The following is a 12,754-nucleotide window of genomic DNA, read 5'->3' on the forward strand; positions in this document are numbered from 1 at the left end:
ATGCACCCGGCTTTCCTGGGTGAGGTAACACGAGTACTCCAGTGCTCCCGTGTGTCTTGACTCTTGAAGTGTCCTAGATTAAAAGGGTTCCATCCAAGTCCATGAGGAAGTGTCCTTAAATTGTACTTTTGTAACTTCTTTGTTTCCCATAGAAAGTTAATGATAACCCGCGGCTGCGTTTAGATACTGCACGCGTCTCCCGTGGGCCTCCTACTACCTAACCTTTGGTTGTTTAGAGTAGCCCCAGCGATTCAACAGGCCCCAGGCCTGCTTTCTATTCCTTACGTGGTTCTTATACCACTATTTTAGTATATGGTTTGTGAGGCCCCTAGGGCATAAGTGTATTTGTGCAACTTATTGTATGCTAATTCAGAATCTTGTAATGTACTTTGACCTCTGACCTCATAAAGAGTGCAGAGGGGTTGTGTTTAGATTAAATACATATATATTTGATATATACCTTGTATGGTGTCCTTTCATTTGGTACTCAAGGGATTATAATTGGTGAAACAACTTGCTTAATACGCTCTCTGAAGTCTTAGCCAGATGACTGCTGGTCCATGCTACCACTAGGATAGCTTTCTATAAGGGTGACTTTACAACCACCATCAATAAGGGTCGATTAGACTGGTGCAAGGTACCCACTAGAACTAGTGACATCATATGCCAGGCTAACTTCTCACACACCCACCCAGCCCCAATACACTAAATCCTGTCTGGGAGGTGGTTACACCTCCCTGTCACAGGATGCCTATTGTGCTGCCTTCCTCTGCTTGAGTTTGGCTTAGCAGGAGGAGTGCAGAAATGAATCTCTGGTCGCAGCATCCATTTTGGGCTGTCCGGGTCGAGAAGGCTGGCCCCGGAAACACCAATGACCCCACGAAGCTCGCATCAGAAGGGTGGAATCATACCTCCCACACTGTTTACCAATATGGAGGTATGATTCGAAGGTGTTTGATACCAAACACAACATGTTTTGTTTCAGCCATTTTCAAGATAGCATTTACTGCGAGGTTATAATGCACTTCTACCTAATTGTCTGGCTGAGTCACAGACAACCCGGGAGAATGACCTCCGAAGGCTGCAGAAGGACTGTTAAGGCCTGCTATAGGGGTGACTTCTAAGATTTAAGTATAGTGACCTATAGATATAGTGAACCTATAGCTAAAGTAAGTGGTACACACACCAGCTTACACTGGCTGCAATGGCAGACCTGAAGTTCCATTTTGCATAGCCTCTCATGGATGGCATAATACATGCTTCAGCCCAGGGGAGGCCTCTGGGATACCTATGCTCTTTGTACATGTGTACCATATACTAGGGACTTATAAGGGTACCCCAGTATCCAATCTGGAGCATACTAAAATACATGGCATAACAATTCAAGGAGAACGCAGCTAGACTGGGCTCCTAATTAGCAGGATCCCAGTCGGACTTGTCAAAACAGTGCAACATCAATGAAAAAGTGGGGGTAACCATAAGAAGCAGGTCCTACTTTCCTACACCCTAGCCACCGTATCAATATTAGTTCTTGATCAGTTTAAGTGACTTTGAATGGGTTGCTAAGTAGGCCTGGAAGTAAAATTCCGCTCCGCTCACAGCATCTGTTGATTTCAGCAACTCTGCGTTCTGTGGAGAGCTGTGAGTTACTGATAAACTCTGCACTCTTCAACAGAGTGGATTTTTTTATTCCTGTTGGTGCGCCCTCACATCATTTTGTGCATGTAGGGAGACTTGATGGGCGCTCATGAGCAGCAGGGCAAGCCTCACCAGCCAAAGCGACTTAATCCCTCAACCAATAGTCCGCCATGATGCCCCTGAACAGGGTGGTGAAAAAGGGGGTGGGCCTCCGAAAACGTCTAAGCAATCCCACTGTGAGGGAATTACGTGTCGCAACAATAGGGGTTCTTGGCCTCCAATGACCCTCAGCTGCTAAGGGGACTTCATTCCCCAACCAGTAGTGTGCCAGGAGGCCCCTATGCACAGTGGTTGAGAAAGGGGGTGGGGCCTCCGACGACATCCCATCAATCCCACTGAGGGGGACTTATTTGTCGCAACAACAGTGGTCTTCATTAGAGGTGGCCGAGCAATACTCTGCCTACTCATTGAACTCTGCGGAAATAAACAAACCCCACGATGATGTATGATCATCCCATGTGAATGTGTCCCATTAAAACTCTGCAAGCTCTGAAGAAGGCCTTATCGATAAAAGTAAAGGCCCTATAGGAATGCCAAAATGCTTTGGCGTACACATTGGTATGGCCAGGAGTTATCGACAATCACAAAGGAATACATTTTCCTACAAATAACAGTGATGCGAATAATGACATCACAGAGTAGTAGCTAATGATCTCCGACCACCAAAGAAAGGGACACCTAGTACCACTTGGACTACACATCAGGTTAAAATATGTACCCTTCATTAAACCAACACTATAGGACACTATTGTTAATTTCTGTTTACTTTGATGTGATCTAATAAACTGTATGTTTAACACTATTTAATGAAAATATGAGGTTATCAATGTTTGTCGTCTGATCTGATCAATAATACTGTACTCACATGCTTTTGTGGTTGATGTTGTTATGTGTACATACTTGCCTTATTAATTACATGTAACAGTTTTTTTGTTCACTAATGAAGAAGAACAATATCAGATTATACACACAATCCCTTGCCTTCCCTTGCTTTGTGGACCGCAGTGTTACATGAGTATTAGACACAAAGTCAGCGTGCATCTTTTATGATTTATAAAATATAACTGCAGTCATAAGTTGAGGATCAGAGAAACAAAGGTGAGACTTTTTCTCTTCGGATAACATCTCTTTCAAGATTGATGGTATAGGGGTTACGCTTAGAAACATATCCTTCAGAAAATTGGCATTTCCTTGTCCTAACCATTTGGTTTCTGCAGCCTGTTTCCTCGTTCATATTACTAGGTGTATTTAGCATTTGGCTTTTGTTTATTCCTCCCAATTATTATCACAAAGGTTCTGGGAGTTGGTAGGATGGGCCACCTCTGACTTGATAGGGGCCAGAGTGGTCACCTACCGCACTTGCACTTCAAAGGCACTGGCTCAGCTCACACATAAAAGACTTCATACTAGCCTATTGCATACATGTCAACATTTAAGAAGAGGAAAGCCGGAGATTAAAAAAAATTATTGGGAGAATGTATTTCTCCTATTTACTTCGATTTGGGGCAAGTCTTTAATTGAGTCTGTTGTCATGTATCAGACTTGCAAGTGTGCTTCTGCAAAGTCAGATATCAGGAGAGCAAACTGTCAGGAGCACAGATAAATGGCTATAGCAGGAAGAGAGAGCATGACAAAAATGTTGTGCAATTACCTGCGAGAGAAAGTTACTGGCAGTGCATACTCCCAAGTCACACAAGACCAGTCCCTGTCAGCAGAAGCCTGTTGAAGAATCGTGTTTTGCATGCAGAAATCAGGAGGTAAGAGATTAGCCTTAAAGATGCTATTCTCCTGTCTGAATAGGGGGAGGGTTGGCATACATGCCATTGTTCCCCCAGACAGATTGGGGCATGGGCATGGAGGTAGACATCTCTGTAAGGGGAAAACCCCAGAAGCTTCTCCCACTTCAAAGTGGACACCAGGTATAAAATGGGACCCTCCGGCCCATTCTTCAGTATACTCTTTGACCTGTGGATACTACAGAAGACGGACATCCATGCTGTCCTGCTGCTTGAGTACACCCCTGCTTACTAGAAGGAAGACTAGACATGCTCTCTTTATCCCAGACTGAAGTGATGCCAAGGGTCAGCTGACTCACCTGTTCTGAGCTACAAGGACACAAAAAGCTCCAGGGACCCCTCTGTCTCTCCCCAGCTGACCTGCTGCAACTATACCTGCCTGGAACTGCAACTGAACCATCCTAAACACTGCTGGCCTCTGCTGGAGTGAGTTCCTGATTCCAAGAAGTGCCTTCCAGGTCATGGACACTTGGTATGGAATCAGATTAGCTCATCCTTGAAGAAAAAGAAAAATCCTGTAGTTTTGGGTTCTTCATGACTGTGAACAGGCCCATTCCAACCAAGATCTGGCTGCCCATGCAGGCCCCCAATACAAAGCTCAGACAGACCAGATTGTTTACTCTACAGTGATTGCCAACAACATGAGACCTGCACTTCACGCTATAGCGACAACAGTCCACAGTGATTGCCAACATGAACTTCTAGGACCGCCCGCCCGTGACACCAGCCAGGATCTTTGTGCTACAGCGGCGAACATCCACAATGCCTGGCTTGTGTCTTTGCACTACAGCAACAACCATATGCAATGCACTTCGTGCACCTTGCAGCCTCCTTCATCACAAATGGAACTCTTTGTACTAAACTTTAGAAGGTTAATTTTTTAGTGGTGCTTACTTGGTCCCTATATCCAGCCCGCACTCCACACAATTAGCCTAAACTTGTGAATTTTACCTGGTCTTACATAACCAGATAACCCCAAGTGGTATTTTGTGCTAAATTTACCTTAAACCTTTAAAATTGCATAGGTTCTGTTCTACTGAATGGATTTTTGTAGTATTAGTGTCAAATAATGTATTTTATTTTAATCTATTTTTCTAAATTGCTGCAAGATTTTTCATGTGTTGTGTTTTCACTTTATTACTGTTTGTGTGCTGCATTAATACTTTAAACATGGCCTATGAGTCAAGCCTGACTGCTATGTGCATGCAACCAGGGAATTAAGAACAAGTTAATTGTGTAACTTTTTGTGAGTCACCCTAACAAGGATTGTGTCTGTTGGTTGAGTGGGGTTTCACCTCCCTAAGTCAACAATTTCTCACAGGTACCATATGTGTAAACATGAGTAAATATGTGCAAACAATTTGTGATTTATTTGTAGGGTTAGCCTACTCTGTTGGAAGGCACACAGTTGTGATGAGGTGTTAACCTTATGAGCTGTTGTGCAGAAATAATCCTTCCAAGTGATGAGCTTTACAGGTGACCCAAAATGTAAACTCATCATAATTGGCCAATCATTTCCTTTCTCAGTATCAAATATTGTGTCAAATATTAGTTCAGTTAATAACTTTATTTCGGCCAACTCTGACCATAAAAGTGCATTATTACATCATAAAACAACAAAGAGAAAAAGTAAAAAAGATAACGGTAGACAGTACAATCATATATCTACATTTGTTACAGTATAACAATATTGGCTAACCATTATCCTAAAAACAAGTAAAAAACAATTGTAAAATTCATTTGAGGCTGGTAGGTATTGGGATCAAATGAATAGTAGAATTGAGAAGTAATGCAAATGTCCCCATTGAGTAAACCTAGCTGAATTTGTTAAAAACAGGGCATACATAAAACTCTCCACACAGTCACTTCAAAAAGCCCCTGCGCTTTTGCCACATACCATTCAGGAAGCGCGAAACAGCAAAAACAATAGGGGGGATGGGTGTTGTATTTTAATATCCTGTATGCCTCTTGACAGTGTCTGAACCCTAGGTTTCTACATATTGGGGCTATCCAACGTTTGTGTGATACAGAATATGCAGGGCACAGAAAAAGCACATGGATTTCAGACTCTACCCTATATTTGCACACCGGGCATTCTTCCTTGTTTTCTATGTCACATTTACTGGTGAGCGTCATTAGTGGAAGGGTCCCCATTGTGAATTGGATGTATAGTTTCCTAGCCAAAGGGGGATAGATCACATCCAGACACTGTTCTTTTCTGTATTCGGCCTTTACTTGAAGAAACTCTAGTGTCAGCGGACCACAGATGGCCCTTTCTTGGAGGGCTATAAGATTATGTTGCCTATAAAGCCACACAAGGTCTTTCCTGGCTATTAGTGGGCACGCTAGCTCAGGCATTTTCCAGAGGTCCTGCCTACCTATCTTAGTACAGAGATCCCTTGTGTGGTTAAGCCATGATATTTTCTTATTAACTAGACTAGATTGGACCTCCCTGAGTTCAGCTCAATAGCAAGACAACTCTGGTGTCGCCCAGAGCCTATGCCAGAATGTGATAGGCCTTATGGCGATCTCTTCATCAATGGGTTGCAAACCCAAATCCATATGGAGGGGGACTAAGGGGTTGCTACGAGGAATGCCCACTAGTTGCCTCATGAAATTGTGTTCTATTTTCATGAGGTTTGTGGGCCTACAGAGCCCCCACAGTTCGGCCCCATGTAAGGTAGCCCCACTTGCCTGAGCTTTATATATTTCAATAACAAGGGCAGCTGGCTTGAACGTAGCTGTTCTATGCATTTTCATGACCCCCCCCACTGTCTGTGTTAACCTCAGACTTGCCTTGGCCAATTGGGTTTCCCACTCAAGATGTTCTGATAATATAATATCCAGGTACTCAAATGTCCTCACTCTCTCCAGCTGTGTACCTCATAGGGAGGGATTTGGATGGGTGGTTTTGGGGGGATTGAAGATCATACATTTTGTCTTAGTTAGAATGATCTCCAAGCCCCTTAAATTGCTAAATTCTGCAAAACCATCCAAAGTGCGTTGTATGCCCGTTGATGTTTTGGACAGCAACAAAGTTTAGTCTGCAAACATCAACGCAGGCACCCTCCCTGAAACTAGCCTTGGTGCATCGCTATCTTTGACAATAATTAGATGTTCAATGAGCCCGTTAATGTAAAGGCAGAATAGGGTAGGGGCAATCATGCACCCCTGGCGTACCCCTTTTTTGACAGGGAAGCGTGCAGAGAGTTCCCCATATTTACTGCATCTTACTTGGGCATAGGTCCCTGTGTGTAGCCTCACTAACACATCAAGGAGGTAAGGTGGGATCCCAAGGTCTCATAATACTTTCCATAGTTTTTCCCTGGGAACTAACTCAAAGGCAGACTTCAGGTCGACAAATATGAGATAGAGGCTGCCACCCTCTATACCCACCGTCTTCCAGTAAAGTAGCTGGTCTAAATATCTGGTCGACAGTTGATGTACTCAACCTGAAGCCTGCCTGATAAGGACTTAGTATCTCCATCTCCTCTATCCAACCCTGTATTCAATCCAAAATGACCTGTCCCATAAGTTTTTGGGTAGTATCTATTAGGCTAATGGGCCTATAGTTTGAGGGTAGGAGAGGGCAACCTTTTTTGTGTATGGAGAATATCTCAGCCCCATGCCAGGTGTCCGGGGTATCCATACCCTTCAAAATGGCATTAAACAGTGCACACAAGTATGGGGCCCAGATTTTTGGTTCAGTCCGAAAGAGATCCCGGGTAACTTATCTAGGCCAGGTGCTGTATTGGGTTGCAATTTAACAATAGCACATTCTACTTCACCCATAGTAATTTACCTCACACCTTCCAATCGGTACTCATGGAAGGGCTTCGGAGAGGCAATGGAAGCACCCACTTTGCTCTGATCAGTATATAGTGCCCCAAAGTGTGCTTCCCAAACTTCGGGCGCAAATATTAGTAAATCTCTGTCCTGGGACTTTAGAAATGTTCCCTTCTAGAAACATGAGCTTCTCTCTGTCACTTCCCTCACTGGACAGCATCCGGACACATAGGAGAAGTTATAAGTATCTTGGGTAATGAGAAAAAAGAACACAGACTGTCCATGCGACAAAGCCTACTAAAAGGCTTTCACCTAATACTTCTGAATATGAGCAATGGCAAAGATTAATATGTTTAACTTATATATATGTATATTGGTATGCAAGCAAGTCAAAACATCATCAACCACCTAAAACTTCATCCCACCAAGGACCGTGTGTTGTGGGTCACAAATGGTGAAAACTGATGATAATTCTGAGCACAAAGGCCAAATGAGGGCTAAATGGACCGAAACAGCGGCACGTAGGCTCTGCGGGGCATATTTACAAGGGGCTTATCACCACATAAACGTCACTTTGTGTGACATTCTTGTGGCAGTAAACCTTCGCCTTATTTATAAAGGCGGCGTTAAGCCACTTAATGTGGCTTAACGACACCTTGAAAATAAGGCCCCCTTCCACGCTACACTTAGAGTGAAAGCATAGGGCAATAGGTGTTGCGGTCGGCATTTCCTCACAACACCCATGATTTCGACGCTGTCCGCTATTTATAAGGGTGGTGAAAATAGGAGGCAGCGCCAAAATTAAGACCAGGGAAAACTCGGTCTTAACATGGCGAAAAGAGGAGAAATGCTTAAGTTCTCCTCGTTTTTTTTGCTGTTTCTATGTGTGCTAAATTGTGCAGCACAAATAGAAACTGAAATCACCTTAATGATTGGTTATGTGAGGGAAGATGTTCCTTCCTGCAAATAAACAATCATTACCAAAAATGACGATTTGCAACTTCTATGTGTGCTGGGAGTTACAAATCACCATTATTGATTGTTTATATGCACAAAGGGACACCTTTCTCCACATAAACAATAATTCCCTCAATGTAGACACCCTTGCACTTTGGTGCAAGGGTGCCTGTGTTGGCACCAGGCAGCTGAATTTAGCGTCAGCGCCAGGGAAAACGGAGGGGTACATCGCATCATTGAAAATTTGGCGCGTCCCTGTGTTCTCAGATTGGCGAGCACAGCGTTAGCGATTTTAGCTTAGTGCTACGCTCCACCATTCTATTGTAAATATGCCCCTTCATGTTTAAATGTCCTTTATATAGAATTGCCAGTTTGCAATGCAGTGTGGATAATGTAGTTTGCCCTATTAAGGCTAAACTAGTGGGAACTGAAGTGTTCATGCGAGTCCCTATGTCCCCTTCACAGTTAATATACAGCACCCTAAATAGACACAGATTAAGGGCCTGATTAGGAGTCAGTTATTTTTTTCCGACCAGTGTGGAAACCCCTGTTTACACACTGATTGAAATTACGAGATGAGTGTTATTTAATAAAACCTAAACTTCATTAAATTCTGACAGGTCAAACCTGCCGAAATTTAATAGGAAACAACAGTACGGTAGTTATTGTATCATGCGGATTTTGAAGTGTTATAAACTTCAAAATCTGCATATTAATCTCCAGAAACTCTTAATAGGTGTGATTTATCGCACCGGATATATAACGAACCGCATGGTATTGTTATTTATCAGGTGCGTTAAATAGCACCTATACTTGTAATCAGGGCCCTAGTGACCTTATTTTTAAGAAATAACTCACAGTGTGTGTTGCTACATCCGCACCAATTGCATTAATATGCCTTAAGGCTCTGGGTCTAAGATTGTGTGAATTATATGACATTTGATTTTAGGATTCAGGGTTTTTGTAGTAGGTGTACAATTACACATGTGTTTGTATAACTCAATGGGCCTTATTTATGAGTCCTCGTGTCACTTTTACGCTGCCGGTGCAACACTTTTTGTGACGTACCAGAAGTGTAAGAAATGCACCATGTCGTGCCCTATGTACAAAGTGGCGCACCTAGGCAGATGCGACACTTTGTAAACCCCTGCGCCACATTATACCTGTGCCAGGTATAATGTATGCAGAGTGGGCGTTCCCTCTCAAAAAGCTTTGTGGAAGTGGCGCATTGAGATCTATGTGATTTCAGGGCACCACTTCTGGGACACCACTGCGTCAATATCTTACACCTGCCTCACAGCAGGCATAAGACTGACACAGCCCTTTCATATGGGGCTTGCCCCATGTGAAAGGACACATTGCTGGAGTTGTGTCTGTTTTCAGAAACATCCCAGCAATGGGTCACTTTTGCACCAACAGATACTCCTTGCGACATGGTGCGTCATACAGTAAATATAACGCATCCATCATGTCGCAAGGAGGGCGTACTGAGAAGTGACGCATCGCTGTTTTCACAGAGCGATGCGCCACTTCTCATAAATAAGGCCCAAGATGTCTAGGTACTGCATGCATGGCAATATTTTAAAAGTAGTGGGTGGGAAATTAGTGGGAAGACGCCTAAGTTAAAGCCATGTTTGGCTTAACACCTTGGCTGCTAGGGGTTTTCCCCTCCTGTGCTGAAAATGCTTGAATACTATAGTTTCATGACAAGATCAGCTCGTCATAAGCACAGCTCAACCGTGCCTCATGACGAGCTGACCTTGTCATTAAAAAATCAGGATTCTCCTGCCTGAATCCGGTCTGACGGCATGTAGGCTACTGTCCTATTTGCTACTCTCTCCTATTAGTTTTGAGTTTATGGTTATGACTATATTTCTGCTTGCGCACATACTAACAGAAATGTACATAATGTCATATGCAAAGAAGAGGAATTCAACGTAAGCTAGCTGGACAATGTCAATTTTGCGAAGTTTAAAAAAAAAATGGAAAAATTCCTGCTAAAGTGGCTAACGTTTCAGCTGGGTTTTGATAAGTGACAAACTTTGCGACGTCATGAAGTGTCAAAACACTTTCACAAAACTCATTATTATAAATATAATTCTACACTCTCTTTATTTGGATAATAATTAAGCAACATGTATTTGTTATCTCTGTCAGTTACAGCCAATCGTGGAGTTTAATTGCATATGTTAGCTGACTGCTTTCCTCCTTTTCTTCAAGGATTCTTATCCACGGTATTTAAAGTCCGATATGTACAAGAGCTTACTGTGTCAAGCCGTCATCCCCCCAGAGACAAAAAAAGGGTAAGTAAAGTCTAATTTTTCTAGGTTATTTCAATGCAATCTTTTATTTTCCTAACGCTATGATGGTGTCATTCTCCCTACAATATGTATAACAATATCGGCTCCGGCAGAGATGAACATCTTTGGTTAACAATTGGAGTTTTTAAGTTAGTGAAGGGCCCTTTCTCTCTGCGACTCATCAGCTTAAATGTGGGGTGCCACAGGGCTCTTCTCTGAGTCGTATGCTCTTTAGACTGTAGGTCTGCTCTTTATCAGAACTCACGTGCTCCCTAGGATTTACTATGGTGTCACTACTCAGATTATTGTCTCTTTGCCACCCAACATAGACTCCACATCTGAAAGACTTGCCCTCTTTCTATAGCAGGCTACCAGCTGGATGGCGACTACCTACCTCAGGTTGAACGGAGACAAAAAGGAGGTCATGGTAATTGGAAACAGCCCATCATTATGGGATTAACTTTATTGCCCCCCTCCCCCCCCCCCCCGTGTTTGAGCAAGTGCGCACTTCTCAAAGCAAAATTGTCTTGGGGTTACACTGCACAAAGAGCTCACCATGACATTTCAGGCAAAGAAAGTTGCGGTTTCATGTTTTGGCCTCCTCAGAGCTCTGAGAAAGACCCTCTAAATGGCTCTGTATAGAAGCACACAGAATAGTGGTCCAAGGGTTTGTACTATCTCGCCTAGACTACAGCAACTCTCTTTATTAAGGCTGCCCACTATCTTTCACAAAGAAGCTGCAAGTCATCTAAAATGCTGAGGCTCAATCATTGCTGGGCATTCCTAAAATGCAGTCAGCACGCCCTGCTCTCACTAAACATTACGGACTGACAATAACTGACAATAACTAGAAGAATACAACAGGAAGCCCTTTGCATTGCTCACAGGGTAAAACATAGGCCTGGTCTACATATCCTTAATTACCTCATTACTCCCTACTGCACTAATAGAGAATTGAGATCAAACAATTTATCTTCCCACAGCATCCCTACCTATCTTGTTCCAAACTATCTTGTTCCTTGCTGAACAACCTTAGGACATAGAACAATTTGTTAAGTTTCAGAGAGCAACTCAAAATTCATCTATTTGCGTAAACAGCACACTTCTTTAAGACCTGCTAGCGATTGAAAGCCCTTCTTGGGTAGCCATGCGCACTATAAAAACCCCCTTATTTAAAAACAAAGCATTGGCATAGCCAATAGGTCTTGCCTTTGACCTTATACGTATTTAGACATACAGCACATTTTCCTGGGCATTACAACATTTACTGTTCCTTAAAGTGGAAGCTTTGACACCAATAGGCACATTATAGCACTGAATTGAGAAGTACTTATTTAAAGTGTTATTTTTGTACAACTGGCAGTCTGAACTCATATTTCTGGAAGTGCTTTTATATATAATAAAAAAGAAAAAAAAGAGTTTTAGTGAAGTAAATACTTTGCCTGATAACACAATTTAAGTGAGGAAGCCACAATGGGTCCAGGTTTTCTTGTTTCACTTTGTACTAATCAGCCAATAAATGGGTATCAATGTGTCTGTCCTTACCTTAAGGTTTGTTTTTGTCTTAGTGCACCTTTCAAAATATAGAGCAAATTCAACCAGACGGTTATTGGGCACTGTATATGAGCACCTGTTCCATTACATAAATACTGTTTGCAATTCTCAATCAATGGATATTTAAAGTGCTTCAATGCTTTATAAGGGTGGTATATAAATACAATAATAAAATACCATGTTTCAAGCAGCACAGGCCATTCATTATGTGTATATGCAAAGGTGCAAGCAGTTTGCTCACAGTGTGAAAGACTGGAGCAGCCTCCCCTTTCTCTTTTTTGCAATTGTATATACAGCAATCTCTAACATCAAGGTTCATTGCATCTTCCTTCTGCTCCTCACATGGAGTCTAATAATTCCCACCCCCAGCTCCAGTAATCCTGAGCAACCACACACGCCCTTCTCTAAGCGGCATCCAACCTACCACCCCCTGGCAGAACAGGACGCTTCCACCCCCTGGACGGCTCCCACCGCCACCCGCCACCTACTGCCCAAACAGTCCCTATCAACCTCACTCCACCCCACTACATGACATTCGCCTCACCACACACAAAGGAAACAGGAACCCTCTTCCTCCTGCTTCAGACCCCATCTCCTACCCACCTCCTACAGGCACGTACCCTCACCTGCCTCCAGCCTCTCTCCCACACCAAAACACTATGA

At 43.0% G+C, this 12,754-nt stretch overlaps 1 protein-coding gene across 1 annotated transcript in view; it reads left to right on the forward strand.

Moving 5' to 3' along the window:
- The window catches only part of RGS11 (regulator of G protein signaling 11), a 1,486,254-nt gene that overhangs the window by 1,409,864 nt on the left and 63,636 nt on the right, over window positions 1-12,754 (forward strand). Inside the window, exon 16 of the mRNA XM_086939774.1 lies at window positions 10,458-10,540. Coding sequence (XP_086795900.1) covers window positions 10,458-10,540 — 83 coding nt within the window. The remainder of the gene's footprint in view (window positions 1-10,457; window positions 10,541-12,754) is intronic.

The sequence above is a fragment of the Lissotriton vulgaris genome, chromosome 10, assembly GCF_964263255.1.
Source record: "Lissotriton vulgaris chromosome 10, aLisVul1.2, whole genome shotgun sequence".
Lineage (NCBI taxonomy): Eukaryota > Metazoa > Chordata > Amphibia > Caudata > Salamandridae > Lissotriton > Lissotriton vulgaris.